General features: G+C 33.8%; 1 protein-coding gene across 11 annotated transcripts in view; it reads left to right on the top strand.

The window, feature by feature from the left end:
• The window catches only part of TBC1D32 (TBC1 domain family member 32), a 230,718-nt gene that overhangs the window by 72,384 nt on the left and 135,805 nt on the right, over nt 1-22,529 (top strand). For all 11 annotated transcript variants that reach the window (XR_011974491.1, XR_011974492.1, XR_011974493.1 and 8 more), the window contains 3 exons: nt 6,386-6,524; nt 7,769-7,856; nt 10,239-10,357. Coding sequence is in view for 8 of the 11 variants with exons in the window: in XM_072643167.1 (XP_072499268.1) it covers nt 6,386-6,524; nt 7,769-7,856; nt 10,239-10,357 (346 nt within the window). In the remaining 3 variants the exon portion in view is untranslated. The remainder of the gene's footprint in view (nt 1-6,385; nt 6,525-7,768; nt 7,857-10,238; nt 10,358-22,529) is intronic.

Below are 22,529 nucleotides of genomic sequence, written 5' to 3'. Positions count from 1 at the left end.
ACAGCCTGCCCCCAGACTGTGTTTTTTTAGCCTCCTGGGACATTACTCTCTCTTCTATACTCTGAGATCCAGCCAAACTGACTTTCTCTGCTAACTGACACACAACACTTCATCTCCCATCTCCTAGTGTTTTAGCTACTTTTCCCCACGTAAGTCCAAATTGCTTTCCAGAATTATTGGGCCAATACCCACTTCAATCAGCAGTATATTAGTTTGTCTTCCTGAAGTCCCTCTGGTGTTGATTGTTATTAATTTTGTTAATCTTTTTGTATTTTTTGTCTTGTGTTATTTTTACTAGTTTGCTTCACCAAGCTTTCTTTAAACTGAGTTTACCTTCTGATGTTTTTCTGTTTTGTGAAACAGTTCTGTTCAAACTTTCCCATTATTCTCTAAGATTTTCCACATGAGTTTATATTCTAAACTGGTATTTGGCTGCTATCTTTTAATGTATCAGGTAAGTCAAGTCAACTAGCATTTATTAAGTACCTACAAGATTGCTATATACTGTTCTAATTGCTTTGGATCCAAATAAAGGCAAACAAAGCCAGTCTGCTCTCAGGGGCCTTACATTCTAACAGGAGAAGCCAACACATAAAAGGTAGCTTAAGAAGGGTGAGGAGGAGAGATGAAAGGTACCCAGCACAGAGGCATTAGAGAAAATGTCCAGGTTAGTTAGTAATGCAGGCTGGAGAAAAATGAAGACATGACTGGCCTGGACTAGCTTCTTAAAATGGAAGTTCTGGGAGGAACCAGTCAATTAGAGGGAAGGGCCACAATGGTCAAGGGTACTTTCAATGTGCAAAATCCATTTTGATACATTTTGATACATTTTTTCTTCCATTGAAACTGATGCTTTGAAGCTTTCCCAATAAAAATGTGAGAATTGGCAAAAGAGCCCACATCACCAACAGAACACCGCCCCCCCCCAAAAAAACTTTAATATTAGCAATTAAAATTAAGAAATTACCTTTTCATATTTTCTGAATATTCCTTCTGGGTGTGGAGTGTTTGGAGGAGTGTGATCAAGGGATTTTCATTGTTATAGAAAACTTCTGGTAATGAACTTTCTAGGTCAATGCATATAACTATTGTTCCTGTAATTTATGGTCTTAGTTCCTGTTCCTTGACTGTTTAAGTTGTAAAATTGCTATTGTTTTAGAAGAAACTGTGATCCTTTACATTAACTTTGTACTGTAGTCACTTTGCAGTTTGTTAATTCTTCATTAAATATTGCCTAAAACATATGTTTTGTATGCCTGTGAGAAGTATGGTGTATGGGAAACAATACTGAACTTGGAGGTGAAAGTCCTGAGTTCAGTGAATCTTAGTTGTGCCATTTACTAGCTGTCTAACTGAGGGCAGTCACTTCTGATTGCCTTATATTTGTTGATTTACTGTTTATCTGAGTTGCAATTTGCCTATCTCTCTATAAAATGGGAACAATAATGCCTGTGTTATATATCTCCCAGGGCTTTTATGATTCAAGTACTTAGTAAACCATAGACTACTATGGAGAGATATGAGCTAAATTTAATGAACTATTTAGGGTTTTATCCAAAATGCCAACAATACCATGACAGAACAATTCTTCTAGTCAATATTTTCTTACTTTAAATAATTGACCAATTCCAAAATTGAATATGTGCAAAATGGAAGGGGCATCACTGCTGTCTGTATGAAATCACTGAGGTCATACTGCATCTAAAATTATTATTCTCAATATCCTCTGACCCTAGTTAACCTTTCATTAAATTATTTGTTACAAAGTTAAAAATCAGAGTTCAAATGACTTAGCCCTTTGAGTAGGTTGTTATTTGTTGCATGAATTTAGAAGTTAGATGGCTAGAACACAATTAATTTATTCATCCTTTTGGTGAGTCAGTCATTCCATTTACTTTTGTCATATTTCAAAGGCTACTCAATAACGACTTATTTATTAGTAACATTAAGCCTTTCGTGTCATGCTGTTCAACATTTCTGTAGTTATATGTATGATCACTGCAGATTTCTTGACAGACAAGCTCTATCACTTGGGCCTTATGTTACCTGCATCTCTGATTTTATGCTTTGTTATGCAGAAATTGTGAATTTAAGAGTTTGATACAATAACCATTCTCATATAATTTTGCTAAAAAGATATACCTTCAGCAGTTCTAATACACATATACTTTATTTAACAGAAAAAAAGTATTCCATATAACTTATATAAACAACTCTAGGGTCATTTTTCTGCTTTCTTTAGTGCCAACATGATATTCATAGCACCTATGGCAGCTATGAATACGCTGGCACAGTTCTGAATTACAAAATACAACTAATTCTTCACATGAAAGATGGAACCACAGCATTTATTCAGACACTAGAGAGCCAAATCCATCATAGCAACAAAGAAATCCATCAAGCTATCTATACACATTATCAGGCCTTCCCACAAACACTCACAATCCTAGCTGCTTCCTCCCTCTTTCCTTCCCAGCTCTGATTGCTCTTAGACTAACTTCCTCTTAGCCCCATGTCTTCCTGTTCTACCCTCCTGTTCCATGTGACTTGACTCATGTGACTCAGGCTTCCATGTGACTTAAGCAGGTTGCATGAGCCTATGATGGGAAACATCTTCCTATTAAGAAGCAGAATTGCATTAACAATAAGCAAAAATGCATTATCAATACATTTTCTTATGGATATTGAATATTGTATTCCAGGATCTCCAGAACAGGTCAGGCTGAAGACTTGTAAGCTTTCATTTTTCCCAAAGTGACCTGATTCAGGGCACAATCTGGTTTCTGCCCTCCTTGTCTGAGCTCTGCAAAATAATCAACTTATTTTTAGTTTTCAACATTCACTTCCATGAGATTTTGAATTTTAAATTTTCCTTCTCTCTCCTCTTCCCTTCCCTCTCCCCTCCCCAAGATGGCATGAAATTTGATATAGGCTCTCTATATACATTCATATAAAACATATATTCACATTAGTCATGTTGTCAAGAAGAATTAGAACCATTGGGAGGAACCACAAGAAAGAAGAAATAAAACAAAACACAAAAAAAGAGCAAATAATATGCTTCAATCTGCATGCAGACTGCATATTCTTTTTCTGGATGTGGATAACTTTTTCCATAATGAGTCTTTTGGAGTTGTCTTAGCTCCTTGCATTGCTGAGATGAGCTAAGTCTATCAAAATCAGTCATCACACAATGTGTCTGTTACTGTGTACAGTGCTGTCCTGATTCTGCTCACTTCAGTCTGCATCAGTTCATATGTCTTTCCAGGTTTTTCTGAAGTCTGCCTGCTTATCCTTTCTTATAGGACAATATATTCCATTACATTCATATATCATAACTTATTCCCCAATTAATGGACACCCCCTCAATTTCTAATTCTTGGCCACCACAAAAAAACTGCTGTAAATATTTTTGTATATGTGGATCCTTTTCCCATTTTTGTGATCTCTTTGGAATATATAGCCAGAGTTATTATTGCTGGGTCAAAGAGTATGCACAGTTTTATAGCCCTTTAGGCATAGTTCCAAATTGCTCTTCAGATTGGTTGGATCAGTTCATAACTCCACTAATAATGCATTAGTGTTTCAATTTTCCCACATCTCCAACATTTATCACTTTACTGTTTTGTCATGTTAGCCAATCCAGTAGGTGAGATGTGGTAATTCAGAGTTGTTTTAATTTGTGTTTTTCTAATCAATAGATCTCTGCAAATTCTTGACCCAAGTTTACACCTGAGCAACACACCTTTTGAATTACCTCTAGTTGAAATTCTAGCAGATTGTTGTTGGATTTAACTGCTATCAGCCACATAGAAAGCTATATAATTTTTGAATGATAGACTTCCCTATGGTGTGGGAACCTTGTGATGTTTAATACCCCAGAGAATCTCGATTTGACTAGGATCTAGAACTGAGTTCACACTCCACTTTGTTGATTAGAGCCATACACATGCTGCTTGCTTCTGAATTTGGTGCTTCCTCAGTATTATCCTACAGCCTACTACCATTCCTTACGCTGCAATGACACTCTTGTGCACCAATCACCTCTTTCTGCCCTGGATCTGTACATTAGAACTGGGTAGTCAGTGACAAAGCTTCCATTTGGCATCTCTCCTCTCACATTGAACAAGATTAATCCATTTAATGTTATTCTGAGACTTCTTCTTGCCTTGACACATAGTTTTGGTAATTTTTAGTTTTTATGCTAGAATGGTACTTGTGGGATAATCTTGGGTAGAACCTCATCACTTGTGTCTAGAGACCTCTTTGTCTCTTTGTGTCTACTTGGGCTAAGATAATTACTCAGCAGTGATTTTTTCTTGGATTTCTCAATCAGAAATAGGCCTGGTTAATTTTCTAGACCCTTGAGGAGGAGTAGTGGGGCTCGTTGCCTGTATTTCTTCATGTTCCTCTAGTTTTGCTTTTGATAGCTTTTTTTATTAAGAAGGTATAATGCAACAATAATAACTATTATTTATGTAGCCCCACTTTTATTCACAACTTTAATGATTACGTAGAAGACATGCTTTCCTTGGATTGTCTCTAATTTATTATGTTATATATCTTGCTTGTATAAGGGTAGTTTGCATGTTATCTTCCCTGTTAGTCTATGAGTTTCCTAAGAACAGAGACCATTTTTACCTTTCTTTGTATCCCAAGTACTTAGGATAATATCTGGCACATAGTAGGTGCTAAGTAAATGTTTGTTAACTTGACTAGCTAGTTCTTCTCAGAAGTATAGATTATCAGGTTAGAACTAGAGCACAGGGTTGGGATCATTGCTAAAACCCATAGGGGTATATTTCAATTCAGTCAGATAACCATGTTTTGTATTTCAGGATAAACATGATATTTACATATTGTCTAAAAATGTACCACCCTAGCATATGAAAAACTCATGCATCTATAAAAATACCAATCATAAATAAGCTAGATTACAATGCATATCCAGTTTGATTCTATTTCTTTGGTGTCTAGTAGTTATCTGTTAAGTGATCATTATGGTCACATACACCAGGCACTCTGATTATATTTGTTGACATGTACCTTGTAACTTCAAGTCCCACCCCTTTAGAAGTAAGTAACTTTTAACCAGTCTATATCGTATATGCATATAAGTATGTATGTGCATGTGTTTGTGTATATATATTCATTTGTATTATATTTTCCCCCCAACCCCATTTTTCAGAAAGAAACATATTACCTATTCTGTTTGTACTGTAAGTCTTAGTCTTCCTGCTTGACTATACCAAAAGAAAACCTATGGGATATGGTTCTTATTAGTAGGTCTCTTTCCATTAATATAATTCAAATCCAGGGCATCTTAGGTGGTATAGTCAACAGATTATTGGTTCTGGAGTCAAGAAGACTCATCTTCCTAAGTTTAAATCTGGCCTCAGACTCTTGGTAGGTATGTGACTCTCAGGAAGTCATTAATCCTGTTTACTTCAGTTTCCTCATTTGTAAAATGAGCTGGAAAAGGAAATAGCAAACCACTCCGCAGTGTCTCTGTGAAGAAAACCGCAGATGGGATCAGGATGAGTCAGACATGATAAAATATGACTGAACAACAATTCAATCCATGTCTTTCATAAGAGGTGAACAACGCTGCTCTTTAGAAATAGTTCCATTTTTTTTCACACTTTCATTAAATACAACTACAAAATTAAAATATATAAATAGTATTTACTACTTATTAATACCATCTATGCAGACAACTCACAATACATTCTTACTTGCTGGTTTTTAGCCCCGACAGTGAAGTGTACAGTCCCTCTTCTGGGAGTTCCCAGTTAGAAAATATGGTTTCCAAATCAGGCTCTGCCAGATTATGTGTGATCTATCATTAATTATTTTTTAGTATTTCATTGTTCCCATAAATAGAAAGTTCAAACTCCCTATATAAAAAAAATTAAAAAGCTGTGAAAATGAAATATAATGCACATATGCTTTAGAAACTTCAAAGGAATGCTACTTAGTTATAACAAAAAAGAAATATATGTATATATCAATATATATATATATCAGATGGAGAACTGAAACTTTGGAAATCTAGACACAGAGGTATAATTTTAAAAAATGGTGATACAGTGGATAAAGTGCTGAAAATGAAGTCAAGAATACTTGAGTTTAAATGGGACATTAGACACTTAAAAGCTCAGTCACTTAAGTTCTGTTTAGTTCAGTTTTCTCATCTATAAAATAGGAATAGTAATAGCACTTACCTCCTAGGGTTGTTGTGAAGTTCAAATGAGATAAATGTCAAATGCTTAGCAGGGTTCCTGGCACAAGGTGCTGTGTAAATGTTAGCCATTAAATGAGGTGAAATAGAGGCATGGATCAAAAATATAAGTAATATGAAAACAGTGGTGTTTTCTTGGTTTAGCATGGCATGGGAAGAAAATTTATTAGATGACTTGCTAAATTTTGCTGCTACTCCAAGAGGACTGCTCCTTCTCCAGAAAACAGGTTCCATCAATGATTGTGTGACATTTATGTTCAACCGATATGCAAAAAAACTACAGGTATGAATCAAAACCTATCACAGACAAAATGTACTTATTATTATTATCACTAGTAGTAGTAATGGCAATATTATTATTAAAAAAGTAATATTATCTTTTTGTGGAAGACTTATATCAATGCAAAATTCAATTAAAGAAAACATCATAACCTACACCTTGATTTTTTTGTAGCAGATCATTAGGCAGTTTAGGACACAATATATGGCTGATATATGTGAGAAAACCATTTCGTAAACAATGAGAATCAGTGAATCAGCTCTATATTTTGTTGATATGATATCAAACATTTATGTCCAGTTAAATCTGAATTATCTGGATTGTAAATTCCTCAGACCATTAATTTTTTAAAATTTTAATTGTTTAATTTTTATCTTTGTTTCCTAGTGCCTGGTACATAGTAGATGCTTGATAAATGTTTGTTGAATTTAACTCTCAGGGACTGAATTTGTCTATAAAGTTGAATTTTCTAAATAGCTCTTGGTATATTCTTTTAAGCACCAACACATTAGAAAAATATACACCACTTTGACTAGAAATCTTTCCAAAATGCTCATACAGTAGCCATTTTAAAAACAAATGTACTAAACCAAATGTTGACTTTTCTTGATGGCATACAAATATTATTATAAACATAAATTATTTTAATCTTCTGCACTAGACAATCTTAAAATATGTTGGAAGTAAATGGGTCAAATTTTTTTCATCTGGAGATATGTACATTTTTCATCTCTTAGTCTATCAATTCTGAATATAATCCATGTTTCTGCTTGTAACCAACATTCTGTACATTCTCATTGTTTATTATTGATAATCTCTGCTGGCTTACAAATCTAAATGTGTTAGAGTTATATGTAAAATCTGAGAAATGGGCCTCTATGAGTAAAACTGTTTGAACTTTCTTAGTTCATAAATTTTGCCATCAGTTTCAGCAGTTAAGCCTTTGTTCTATACTTTTAGAGTTACTTTTAAAATAATTTTAATCTCTTGCTGTTTATACACAGCTGTAGTTATAACTTTAAATTCAACGTATAATTGTTAAGCACTTTACATTTGGAGTGAAAGGCACTGGTAGAGGCATAAAGTTGTTTATTTTTTAATACTAGAATTCTTTCTCTCACAGAGCTTAAATTCTGGTAGTTGATTATACAGTTAGTCTTTGATTTAGATAAAGGCTTATTTGTTTTAAAATAATATTTGTTTTACTTTTAATTTTAAAAATCATACTATTTTCTTGTTATTTTTAGGTTAGCAAACATAAAAAGTTTGGATATGGAGTGATGGTTTCTCAAGTGGCATCAACAGCTGCAGGTGCAGCAGCTCTACGAAATTCAGGTAATATTTGTGGCTTAAAGCTTTCACTTTAAAAAACAAACCTAATACAATCAGAGCTTAGTATAGTGGCCATAAAATTCTTTAACATCCTAAAGTTATACATGACCTAGAAGGTATGATTTTTCTGTCAATCAAAGTCTTCTTAGAATTAATTATTTTAGATTTTCTTCTTTTGAGCAGTGAAAATTGATGAAGCAATCTATGAGGGATACTTTATACCATAGAATTTTTCTTCTATTAAATGTTGGAAAGTACCTTGTAACAATGAGTGGTATCATCTTTTCTTGAAGTAATACTGCATCTTAATCATTCCAAGTCAATTTCTTCTGTCCATCACCCTGCTTTCCAAACCTCATGATCCTACAATTGGTGTCAGGAAATCACAATCATGCCAAAAATTTAATTGTCTTATGGGCTATTGATAAAGTAGGGTTAAACCACCATGACCCTCTTACTGGGGGATCCCACAGGCCCATGTCATCCTGCTTCCTGATATGATATAACATACATTATGTTTCAGAAAAGTTTTAGCGTTCCAAATGTGCTATCTGCCTACCTCTTGCTTGTGATGACAGCATTCATTACCAGCTTTACTATGACAAACCCAAAGAAAAGGGCAAACTTGTCATAACATCCAAAATTAGACTCATACTCCAATTGCTCTCAACTGGTTACATTCTGACTTCATTTTCAAGTCTTCAAGTATGTTTTTTGTGAATCACTGTGATATTATTAGTTTTGTATTAAATATATATCTATGTATATACACATCTATACTTTTGCTCTGTATTTTAAGTACTTCTTATGAAATTTAGAAATGGGCTGCTTCCATTATGTAACACATTTTAGGGTTAAAATTAGTTTACTTTTTAACCTGTTTCTTTGTTTACTTTATGTTGTATGTGTGAGCATATATATTTTGATTCTAAGTACAAGCTTTAATGCTTGTTCTTCATCCTACTTTTCTTTAGTTAATGGTAGGGTTTTTTTCCCTCTATATGAAAACGTTATTTTGTCATTCTTGAGATTCTTAAAGCCTGGGTGGCAATAAACATTGGACATGAAATAGGAAATTTACTGTCTCCAGTATGGAATTGTATAAAATATGAAACTATAATTCTGCTCAGAAAAGGAAACATGCTAGGCAGAAAGATGTTGCACTTTATTAAACAGGAGTAAAAGAGTCAAAAGATAAGAAGAAATGATATAAAAGTTATGGATAGATGTGAAATAATGGAGAGTTTTAAAGCCAAGGACAAGTAATTTAAATTGTGGCAGGAGAGCAGTGGTAAACTAGTGGAGATACTTGAGAAAGGGTCATAAGCTTTAAAGGCCTTTTTAGCACCAACATTCTATGATTTTAATCATGCTAATACTTTGTTGACTGATTTGGCTTAGGTTTGGAGTACAGAAAAATCTTCTAGTTGAGATTAGATTAGAATATTTTTAAATTAAATTTTACTAGAGAATTATTAAAAAGACCAAGCAAAAGAAGAAAGCAAATAGAAAAGTCTATAGACTGTACATTTCTGATTCTAACTTTAGTATTAAATTAAATAGTATCTTGGCACTATAAGCTATCAGATTGCCACCTCCTGGTTCTTTTCTGTCTCTTCAGACATATCTAGGTTTAATGCGAATGATAAAAAAAAATTTTGGTGTAAAGTAGACTTGTTACTACTTTCTGGTCTGGTGGAAATGTCAGTCTCTCTCCAGATATTAGTACCTATCATCTAATTTTGAAAGCCTATATATCATCACCTTTTTTTTTAATTTTAAACTTAAGAAATAAAGCAAACATTTCCATAACAAAGTAGAGTAGAAAAAAAGAATTGCACATGAAATTGCAGATCTATTATATAGAACTTGCTTTTTCTTTTAAATATATTATGAAGTCATTATGTAACTTTCTCTTTTTTCCTTGTTCCTCCCCTTTCCCCATCCTAGAGATGGCCACCATTAGACACAAATATGTATGTATATACAAACATATATATGTAAAAAATCATACTATACATAGTCTTATTTATCAATTCTTTCTCTGGATATTAGTTAATTCTTCAATTCTTTCTCTGGATGTGGATATTAGTTAATTTGGGTATACTCTGGTTTCTCTTCAGATCACATATATCTTTTGCCTTTTATTCTATGTCATCACCTTTGGCACTAGGCTGTACTGTACTTCCATTCTATACGCCATTCATTGTTTTGGGGGATCTTACCTTGAATCTTGGCCTCCTTCTTGATAAAGTAACTTCCCTATGTGATTCCCTCTGATTTCTTCCAGTGACATGATCTTGCCTGAGTGGTAGAAAGATAATTGGTGGTATATAAATACTTACAGAATTTAAATAAGCAGTAGAAAATAATTGATTTTTTTAGGGTTTATTAATACACTTGTAACTGAATTATGGGCCATTTTGGAATGTGGAAGAGATGATGTTAGAGTAACACATCCCAGATCTACTCCAGTGGATCCCATTGACCGAAGCTGTCAAAAGGTAAGAAGTCTTTTAGCACATTCTCTAGAGTAAGAATTCTTAACTTTTTTTTTGTTTCAGGATCCCCTTTAGCTGTCTGGTGAAGCCTATGACATGGGGAACAGCAAGTGAAAATATCCAGTAAGGAGATAGAATGCCTAGTGCAAAGAATAGCAGGGAGTCTACTGTCATTAGATAGCAGATTATGTGAGACGATGTAAGGAGTAAGAAAACTGAAAGGTATAAAGGGTCCCAGTTATGAGGGAATTTTAAAAGTCAAACAGAGGATTTTACATATAATGATGGAAGCAATAGAAAGCCAGCCAAAATGATAAAATAGTGGGGTGACATGGGCAAATTTGTGCTTTAGAGGATCACTTTGACAGCTGAGTGGCAGGTAGAATGGAGTGGAGAGAGACTACAGGCAGGGAGACCAGTCATCCAGCTATTTCAGTAGTCCAGACATGAGGTGATAGGCAGTTTGAGATCAGCAGATAGATTATGGCTTGATAAATAGATTTGAGAATCTATAGATTCTCATCATAAAGATAGCCTTCTCTAGGAGTTTAGTCAGGAAAAGGGAGAAGAGGTATAGGGCATTAGCTAGCCCAGATAAATGGATTGAGTGAAGATTTTTTGTTTTTGTTTTTTTAAGGATGAGGGAGACATAAGCATGTTTGTAGGTAATAGGCCACAGCCAGTAGAGATTAAAGATAAGTAACAGAGTGGGCATGATAGAGGGAGCAGTATATGGAGAATAGGGGATGAAATGGTATCACTTTTGCATGTAGAAGCATTGGCCTTGGAAATGAGAAGGGCCATCTTTTCATGTGAAATGAGAGGAAGAGAGAATGGCAGAAGGTATTTTAATGATATTAAATAAGGAGATAAGAAGGAGGGAAAAAGAGGGATCTCTGGGTGAGTGGTTCCAATATTTTCAGTCACATAAATGACAAGATTTTCCACTGAGGCCATGGGGAACCATGGAAAGTTTGAGAGATGAAAAGATGTGGAAGATTCTCCGTGGTGAGTAGGGTAGTCAATTTGGGAGATGTTAAAAGTATTACCTTGCTTCATTTAAGGTCTAGATAAGATATATTTCATAAATTTGTAGTGGATCCTGTCAGCCTGGTTTTATGATTTTCTCTTGCTTAGTTCTGTAGCATATAGATAGGAGTGAAATCAGGAAATAGTGGGAGTTATGGAAGTCTGAGGCTTTGCAGGACAATATTTTTGATTCTGTAGTGGAGCATTGAACTCTAGAGTAGAGTTGAGCTGGTTCACCAAGGGGTCTGGATGGAGAAGAAAGTGTAATCAGTGCATGAGTGGTGTCTCAAGAGAGAACTGAGGGTTCATGGGGTGGGAGGTCATGGTGGAGATGAAGGATAGATTTTGAAGTTTTATTCTCAGTACCTAGTATAGTACTTGCTATATATTAAGCACTTAATTGCTTGTAAACTAAGAGACTCGTGTAGTAGAACATTCTTTCCATACCATTGTTATCTGTTAATATGGACATTTTAATCATTGATGCAGTTTATTTTGACACCTTCACCCTACCTTTCTGCTGAGGTGGGAAGATCATGTTTAGACTTTTTTGGTGTATTGATCAGTTTTTGTTTTTTTCCTATTTTAAAAATATGTGTTAGATAGGTTTGCTCTTTAGAAGGATGAGGTATCTTGGGAGAATTTTTGTTGATCTAAAGAAAAGATATCAATAAAAGTTACATAAAAAAGAAAAAATTAGGCTTTTGTAGATGAATCTCTTACACTAGTATCAGAATCAAATAACACCAGCTCCCCGAGAGCTGCATATTACATAGAAAACCATAAATTAACATTATATTGTATTGTGTTTTAATTTATTTTGTTTAATATTTCTGAGTTACATTTTAATCTCATTAGGGCTTATTTGGAAGTTTGGCTGAAAATTTGACAGCTTCACTGTCATATAGTTGACTTTAAAATGTAGAGAATACAAAATAATTCTGTTTATTAAAAAATGAAGAAAAATCAGTGAGAAAGTGCTAAAATCAAGATTTTCAGAAATTCAGTTTTAGAAAAGAAATTGAACTGTAGCTGTAAGAAATAAAAATGGCAGAGGAACCAATCCCTGCTTCAAGTGGATTTATAGGAGAATAACGTCACTTTTAAAGAAAAATTCAGTGAAGTAAACAGAAGCAGGAAAACAATGTATTCAACTAACCAAGCCAGTGTAAATGAAGAAAACAACAATAAAATCAGTCATACAGTAAACATTGAGCATCTAGTATGTGCCAGGTCCTGTGCTAAAAGCCGTGAACATAAATATGAAAAAGAAAGACACACTGCTCTCAAGGAGCTTAACATGCAATGGGGGAAGACATCCTGCGAAGGGAAACTGAAAAATGGGAGAGAAGAAAGAGATTGAAAGAGAAATTTCATTTAAAATAACTACAGAGTATAAAATACTTAGGAGTTTACCTGCCAAGACACACCCAAAAGCTATATGAATACAAATATAACACTCTTTACACAAATAGAGTCATATCTAAATAATTGGAAAGATATCAGTTTCTCATAGACCAAGGCAATTTGATGAATGACAGTGTTACCTAAATCAATTTACTTATTCAGTGCCATACCACTCAAACTACTAAAGGATTACTTTATAGATTTAGAAAAATATAATTCATTTGGAGGGATTAGAGGTTAAGAATATCCAAAGAATATGAGGAAAAGAATTGAACAGAAGGAAGCCTAGTGGTGCTGAATCTCAAACTATAAACAAACACAGCTATAATCGTCAAAACCATTTGGTATTTGGTATTAGGTCAGAAACGGAGAGATTGCTCAGTGAAGCAGAGGAGATATACAATATAGAGAAGCAAATGAGCTCAGTAACCTAAAATTTAATAAACTCAAAGATCCCAGCTACTGGGACAAAAACTTGTGAAAACTGGAAAGTAGTCTGGCAGAAACTATTTTTAGATCAACATTTTACACCAAATAACAAAAGAAGCTCCTGCTGATTTAGACATAATGGGTGATATCATAAGAAAATTAGAAGAACATGGAAGAAATTATCTGTCAATGGGAAGAATTCATGACCAAGAAGGAGAGTTTAATGGTGGCAAAACTGCCAATTTTGATTACATAAAATTGAAAAGATTTTCCACAGACAAAGCCAAATAGGGCTAAAATTAGAAGAGAAGGAGGAAATTGGGAAAATATTTATAGCAAATTTGCTGGTAAAATTCTCATTTCTAGATATACACACACAGAAAGCTGAATCAAATTTATAAAAATTAGATCTATTCCCCCTTTGATAAATGGTTAAAGAATTCGCCATGTCCAAAAGTACATGACTCATTTTGTATCTTGAATCTATCACGTTTCTGTCAAGAGGTGAGTAGTATGCATCATCATCAGTCTGCAATCATAGCTATTCATTACATTGATCATTGATCATTGAACATTGGCAGCTAGGTGTCAGAATGCATAGAGTACTAAGCCTGAATCAGGAAGATTCATCTTCCCAAGTTCAAATGTGGCCTCAGGCACTTACTAGCTATGTGACCCTGGGCAAGTTACTTAACACTGTTTGCCACTGTTTCTTCATCTTAAAATGAGCTGGAGAAGGAAGTGGCAAACCCCTTGGCCAAAACCCTGACTAGGGTCATGAAAAGTTAGACACAACTGAAACAACTCAGTAACAACAACAACAACAACACCACACTGATCAGAGTTTTGAAATTGTTCATAGTCACCTTTTCTGTACAGTGTTGTTATTGTATACATTTTTTCCTTTTCATTTCACTTTGTTTCTATTCATGTAAATTTAACTAATCTCTCTGAAACTGTCTATTTTTTCATTTTTTTGGAAAAGTATGTCATCACATTCACTTATCATAATTCGTTCAATAATTCCCCAATTGATGAAATTTCTAGTTTTTTGGAAGAATAGTTATTTTTCCTCTTTCCTTGATCACTTTAGTGTATAAGCCTAGTAAATGCTACAGATTGGTTTGAGGGCATGCACAATTTGGGAACCCATATTGAATTGCTTTTCATAAAGGCTAGACCAATACCTAGTTCTGCTAATAGTGAATTAATGTGCTTGTTTTCCCATAGCTTTGCCAATAATTTTTTTTAATCCACTTTGATAATCTGTTACATGTAAGAACCTAAGAATTGCTTTAATTTGAATTTCTCTGATTTGTAATTTGAAGTATATTTTCATAATCCTGCTAACAACTTGAGAACTTTCAAGGTTATTGAAACTTTGGGATCTTCCTATTCATATCTCTTGGTTATTTATCAGTTGGAGAATGTACTTCATTTTATAAATTTAAATATAAATATAAATTTAAATTGATTATATATAATATGTATATACATACATACATACATTTATAATGTGTATGTGTATACCCTCATACACATCTATATTTTCATACAAACACACTCACACACATATACCTTGGAAATGGGACCTTTATCAGAGAAACTTGGTGCCAAGTTTTTTTTCTTTCCTAGTTAATTATTTCTTCTAATTTCAACTGCATTGATTTTGTTTATGTGAACCTTTTTTTAAATTTAAATTTTTTAAAAATAAATTAAATTTTTTAAATTAATTTTTTTTAAATTTTTGTTCACCCTTCCCTGCACCAGACTCACTTTACCTGATGTCTGTCAGTGTGGCGTCCTAAGTGGCGTGGTGGTCAGCACCCCTACAAAAAATTTTTTTTTAAATTTTGTGTTATCAATATTGTGTATTTTCTCTACTATCTAGTATTTTATCGATATTCTCTGTACATTGTTTTGTCATGAACACCTTCCCAATCCATAATTCTTAAAGGGAATTTCTTCCTTGACTGTCTCATTTGTTAATGATATGACCTTTTAAGTCTAAGTTATAATATCCATTTGGAGTTTCTTTTGAGATATAGTGTGAGATGTTGGTCTGAACCTAATTTCTGCAGGATTGCTTTCCATTTTTCCCAGAAGTTTTTGCAACAAGATTTGTTTGAGTATATATGTGTCTATACTGTTCTGCAGATCAACTCTTCTCTTTTTTTACGCAATACCAATCATTTAGATGATAGCTGCTTTATTTCCTTGCATGTCCTAATAACATAAGACATTCATTAATGCAAAATTAGTACAGAATTAAATTTGTGCAGTGATCCACTGGCTGTTAGTATCAAGGTAGACATAAAAAGGGGACACAAATGTTCAAAATTCTCAGCAAAGCATGTCCTGAGTCAGCTGTATAAAGAGGAAGGGTTTCTTTCCTATGGCTTTTCAAGTGGTGTATCTAGATGTTGTCCTTGTTTGCAGATGATATGCTGATTGCAGATTTATTACCAGACTTTCAGCATAAGATCAATAGCCACTCAAGAGTTTGGCCTAATTGTGAAGAAAGCCATTGCCTAGAATATGAGAAATAATATGATGCTTAGTCCTTTGCATTTGTGTAGTCCATTGATGCATTTGTCTTTAATGTATCCTAGAAAAGCATATCAGTGCATGTCTTTTGAGAAGTCCATCTGAATGAGTAGGGCTTACAATCAAATAGGACTCCAGACTGCAGTGTATTTTAGAGATTATTAACTTAAATTATAATTTTTGTTGGCATTTTTAAGTTTTTTTAAACATATTGAAATTCATGATACGTTTTATCTAATTGGCATTGGTATTCTCTTCGCTGATAGCCTATTCCGTATCCTCATCATACAACACTTATCCATGTGTATTTCTCCTTTAACTTGCATCATTTCTTTAAGTTTGTTTATGGTGGATGATGAGCTTTCTATAACAAATGAAAAACCCAAGAAACAATTTCTGGGTAATTTATAATCACTTTATTAATTAGGCTAGCTAATAGTCAATAAAGTGATTTCTCCCAGTAACCAAAGACTCCTAATGGACACAATGAATACTTCAGATATTTTTTTTAAAAGGAAATGCCTCTGACAGAAGCAATCAACTGTGATTAGCAGACATTTTAATGAGGAGGTTCACTAAAAGTCTTCAGTTCCTCCTGCTGAGAACATGTCTTGATCATAAGACTCTGCTACCTCAGCAATCTGGAAAGGGGAATCCATCTTCACCCAGATGACTGTAGCTGATTTTCTCCTTCATGAGCTGGTTTGCCCTGAAATCCAATGGAGGGGTACAAGGACATGGGCTTATTTCCTCAGGGCAAGTATTCACCTAGATTAGATTCTCTTTACACTTCAAACAGAACAAAGGTCTCCCACTTGGATAGTGTCCTAGGATCCCAGGAGCATGTACCCTGAGGATTAAGGCAATCTCCTCTTAGTCATACCCTTCAAAAACTGACTGGTCTCTGAATTAGGAAATAAAAAGCCTGAATCTTAATTAATAATGGGTTATATTTTTTTCTTAGGTTTCTGATTTATTCTTTTTTTAAAAAAATTATTTACAGTTTTCAACATTTATTTCCACAGAATTTTGAATTTCAAATTTTCTTTGTCTCCTCCCTCCCCCACCCCAAGACAGTATTTATTTTGACTACCCTTTCCTCCAATCTGCCCTCCCTTCTATCACACACCCCCTTTATCCCCTTCCCTTCTATTTTCTTGTAGGGCAAGATAGATTTCTGTACTCCATTGCCTATATATCTTATTTCCTAGTTGTATGTAAAAACAATTTTTAACATTCATTTTTAAAGCTTTGAGTTCTGCATTCTCTTTCTTCCCTCTTCCCCATTCACCCTCATTAAGAAGGCAAGCAATTCAAAATAGGTTATACTTGTGTAGTCATGCAGAACAATTCTATAACAGTCATGTTGTGAAAGACTAACTATATTTCCCTCTATCCTATCCCACCCTCCATTTGTTCTATTCTTTCCTTTGACCTGTCCCTCTTCCAAAGCGTTTGCATCAGATTACCCTTTTCTCCCAATCTCCCATCCCTTCTATCATGGCCCCCTCTCTTATCCCCTTACCCCCTGCTTTCCTGTAGGGTAAGATAAACATCCATACTCAATTGACTGTGTGAGTTATTCCCTCTTATCTTCTCCTTTCCCTCCATTATAAGAGCTCTTTCTTGCCTCTTTTATGTGAGGTGATTTATTACATCCTACCTCTTCCTTTCTCTTTCTCCTAGTACATTCCTCGCAACAATTTTCTTTTTTACATATCCTCCCTGCATATTCAGTTCTCCCTGTGTTCTCTGTGTCTCTCTCTCCATACATACATATGTATCTATACACACACATATATGTCTTTCAACTATCCTAATACTGAGAAAGATCTCATGAGGTACAAATATCTTTCCATGTAGGAATAATAAACAGTTCACTTTTAATAAGTCCCTTATGGTTTCTCTTTCCTCTTTGTCTTTTCATACTTCTCTTGATTCTTGTATTTGAAAGTCAAATTTCTATTCATCTCTGACCTTTTCAACAAGAATGCTTAGAAGTCCTCTGTTTCATTGAAGTTCTATTTTTCCCCCTGAAGTATGATACTCAGGTTTTCTGGATAGATAATTCGCCTTTGACCTCTGGAATATCATATTCCAAGTCCTCTTATCCCTATAGGTGCTGCTAAATCTTGTGTTATCCTGATTGTGTTTCCATAATACTTATATTGTTTCTTTCTGGCTGCTTGTAATATTTTCTTCTTGACCTAGGAACTCTGAAATTTGGCTACAACATTCCTAGGAGTTTTCCTTTGGGGATTCCTTTCAGGAGGTGATTGATGGATTCTTTCCATTTCTGTTTTACCCTCTGGTTATCAGGACAGCTTGCATTGATAATTTCTTGAAAGATGATATCTAGGCTCTCTTTTTGATCATGCCTTTCAGGTAGTCCAATAATTTTAGAATTATCTCTTCTGGATCCATTTTTCTTGTTAGTTGTTTTTTCAATGAGATATTTAACATTGTCTTCTATTTTTTAAGTTCTTTTCGTTTTGTTTTATAATTTCTTGATTTCTCATGAAGTCATTTGCTTCTGTTTGCTCCATTCTAATTTTCAAGGAATTATTTTCTTCATTGAACTTTTGGACCTCTTTTTCCATTTGGTCCATTCTTCTTTTTAAGATATTCTCCTTATTGGCTTTTTGGACTTCTTTTGCCATGTGAGTTAGTCTTAATTTTAAAGGTGTCATTTTTTTCAGCATTTTTTGGGGTTTCTTTTAGCAAACTGTTGATTCATTTTTAATGATTTTCTTGCACCACTCTCATTTCTCTTTTCAGTTTTTCCTCCACTTCTCTTACTTGATTTTCAAAATCATTTTTGAGCTCCTCCATGTCCTGAGACCAATTCACATTTTTCTTGGAAGCTTTGGAGGTAGGAACTTTTGCTTTATTGTCTTCTTCTGATTGTATGTTTTGATCTTCCTCATCGCCAATGACATAAAGAAACACTTCTTCACCATGAAAGTAAGAATCTATAGTCTCTTTCTTTTCCCCCCTGTTTGCTTATTTTCCCAGGCAATTGCTTGGCTTCTGAGCTGTCTGTTAAGTGTAGGGTTCCAGAAACAGCCTCTGTTTCAGCAGTGGCTACCATCACCCTGGGGTGAAAGCTGGGGCTATTGCTGGGGCTGGGGCCATACCATGCTCCTTTCTCAACCAAGTGAGAGACCCTTCCCACTGACCTTTGAAGCTATCTTTGGTATTTGTGAGTTGAAAAGTCTGGAACCATAGCAGCTGCCAGCAGTTCAGTCCTGTCCATGTCTGACATGGCCTGTACCAAATTGTGCTCTATTCCCAGCCTGGTAAAAAAGACCCTTCCTGTCAATCTTCTAGATCGTCTTGTCCTGAAAATTTGCTTCAGTCTGTCCTTTTGTGGCTTCTGCTCCTCTAGAACTTGTTTAGAGTAATTTTTATAGGTTTTTTGAGGGATTTGTGGGGAGAGCTCTAGCAGGTCCCTTCTTCTACTTCTCCATCTTGGCTCTACCCCCATGGGTTATTCATACAGTAGAAAATAATCACTTCTCTCATTCCTCATAAATCAGTTAAGAATAATGGTTGTGGTACCGTACTTCAGCAACTAATTTCTTTTAAAATTACTAGTTAGTTAAGTAATATGTTAATTTCAAACAAGTTTTTTTATAACCAGATATTTGAATTTGTTTTTGTTTTTGTATTTGACATGAAATTAATGAGATCATCTAAGGCTAGAGAAATTTTTAATTCTCCAGTAAAGACTGCCTTCAGGAAATGCTTTTGCCTTTAAAATAAATACTACATTTAAAAAAAAAAACAACAACTTTATTCTTTGTTATTTATCAGTTTAATTTTCATGTTGCTTTCTAAGCATCTATAATATTGGAATTATATGACTGGTATACCATATTTTTATGAATAATTAATGATTGACATAGCATATTAATGTTATACTTGTTCTAGGTACCTGTTTTTATTTTTATATATTTTCTTAATTTCCTAAAATATTCCAAGATAACCAGATAAAATTATGCTAATCAGACACAATTATATAATAATTATATATAACATTAAACTGTGTTAATGATTCTTCAAAAATCTTAAAGTAAAAATAGTATTTTTCCTGTAATCTGATTCTACTGAAGCTCAAATCTCTTCACAATGCTGTTTAGGGATGTATTAGATCAAATGCATTTATTGGATTGTTTTCATGTAGAGTTCTGCTTAATTGAATATGGGAAATAGCACATCAGAATTAATTAAGATGATATGTGGACTGAATTTTATAATCTGGTGCTTAAGGGAAATCTTGTGGAAATCAGTAGGAATTCTCCAGATAATTATATCATGACTTGCAATAAGTTACAGATGCATGATTTGTTATAAACATTTCCATCTTAAATAACATTTTTTAAAAAAAGATTTTCTAATCTGGTATAATTATGTTGGTCAAATTCAATTGACTGAAAAATTAGCACCTTTTTAAAGCAATATTTAATAAATATTAGCATGTTAGGTAAGCTTGTATGTTATGATTGATGTGAATAAAATTTGAACAGATTTTTATGATTGTGTGTATGTATATATTTGCATGTATGTGTGTGTGTAAGAGGTTAATAGACATATTGATGTAAGTAAAATAGTTTGAGCAACAAAATAGGCTTACTTAGAATTTTCATTTCTATTTTTTACTCAGTTGTTGCTCAGTCATGTCCGACTCTTCATGACCCCATTTGGGGCTTTGTTGGCAAAGATATTAGAGAAGTTTTCTGTTTCTTTCTCCAGATTTCATTTCCATAGCTACTTCTCTACTCTGGGCCCTGATTACCTATCTGCTGATTTCTAGAATAGTATCCTGCTTAACTTCTCTTCCTCCAAATTGTTTTCTTCCAGTTCATTCAATACATTCTTGTTAGATAATTATATCAAACACAATTTTTAAATGTTACTCTTTTTTTCATTCAGTTCTTCAGTGCCTTTTAGAAACTAGAAAGCCAACAAATGAACGGACCAGTAGAAGGAATTTAGAAAGTCAAAAGAGTCATAAATGAATTGGAAACCAAAAAGACTGTAAAATAAAACTAAAAGCTTATTATTTGAAAAGGCTCATTAAATAGACAAACTTTAACCATCTTGATTAAAAAGAAGAGGATAGAAAATTAAAATAAAAAGTGAACAAATTAAAAATCACAGTGAACCCGGAAGAAATAAAAAGAATTATCAATGTCTACTATATAAAATTATATGCCAACAAAACTAAAAATTCAAAAGAAATAAACCATTACTTACAAAAGTGCAAAAAATCAAAATTACCAGAATCTCAAATAGTATCCTTAAGCAATGCTAAAAAGTAATTAATATCTATACTAAACAAATTATTGTAAAAAAGGATAAAGAAAGTACTCTTCCAGTTTTGTTTTGTTAGACAAATATAGTCCTGATATTTAAACTAGGCAAGGTTAAAGCAAAGAGAGAACTCTTGACTAATTTTGTTAATGGATATTGCTTCCCAAAATTTTAAATCCTCCTATAAAAATTTCATCAATTTATGCAAAAAATCATTATTGTCAAGGTGGAAATTATGGAACTGTTTAACATAATCATATTAAAAACCAAAATATCCATAACTACATTGGCTATTTCGTTTGATGCAAAAAATCTTATTACCAAGTACAGTACTCATGCTAAAAATGCTGCAAAAAATAGGAATAGAAGGATATTTGAAAATATAATAATAAACAGCATATATCTAAGTGAATAAGCATTTATTAAGCCCCCACTGTTGCAGGCACTGTAATAAGCATTAAGGATACAAAGAAAACCAAAAAAGCAATCGCTTCTCTCAAAGAGCTCATTGACTAATGGAGAAGCCAGCATCAGAGTTAGAATAATTGAAGATAATCTCAGAAAAAGGTCCTAAGGTAATGAAAGACTGAGAAATATGTCTTGGGGGAAGTTGGGACTTTAGTAGAGATTTAAAGGAAGCCAGAGAAGCCAGGAGGTAGACATGCAGAGTGGGGAATAAGGAGAATGAAAAGCATGGAGCTGAGTGATAAAATCTCGTTTGCCAGGAACAGAATGGAAGCCAGTGCCCGTGGATTGAAAAATAGGAGAGAATGGAATAAGAAAATCAGAAAGATAGGAAGGTGCCAGGTTATAAAGGACTTTCAATGCCAAACAGAGGCTCTCTTCCTTTATCTTTCAATTTCCTCCCCTGTTCCAATTTGTAACTTCCTTCGCTGGTTTTGAAATTTTGTTGTGTACTATGTTTGTAAGGCACTTCCTGACCAGTTTCTGAAATCTTATATGTCTTTCAAAAATTAGGTTAAATTAGTTTTACTATATTTTTTCATGAGGCTACTTCTCTGTCTTCTGCTTCTAAAATTGTAGATGACCCCCTCTCCTCCTTCAAGGCAGTAATAGTGTCATTTTACTGCTGTACCCAAATTGTATAATGTGACTACCAGAAAAAGATTAGAGTGAAGTCTGTAAAAATTTGTCAGAAAATTATTTTTAAAAAATAGAAAAGCTGAGCTAATTAGAAATAGACCTTTTATAGAAGGTATTATGACCCTTGGAATCAGTAGAACCCAGATTCTGGTATTGAGAAATTTGGCCAAGTCACTCATTGCCATCCTTATTTCTTCATTTTTAAAGTTATCACTTGAATTAGCTCATATTTGAAGTCCTTTTAAGCTTAAAAAGTTATGATTTTAGCTGGTAATAGATATGTGAACATAATTTTAAATTGTAAAGGAACTGTATCTGCAAATGCAAATGAATATAAACTGTT

Source organism: Notamacropus eugenii, chromosome 2 (genome assembly GCF_028372415.1).
Source record: "Notamacropus eugenii isolate mMacEug1 chromosome 2, mMacEug1.pri_v2, whole genome shotgun sequence".
Taxonomy (NCBI): Eukaryota; Metazoa; Chordata; class Mammalia; order Diprotodontia; family Macropodidae; genus Notamacropus; species Notamacropus eugenii.
Note: the sequence above shows the minus strand (reverse complement) of the source record. Positions and strands in the feature narration are given on the sequence as shown.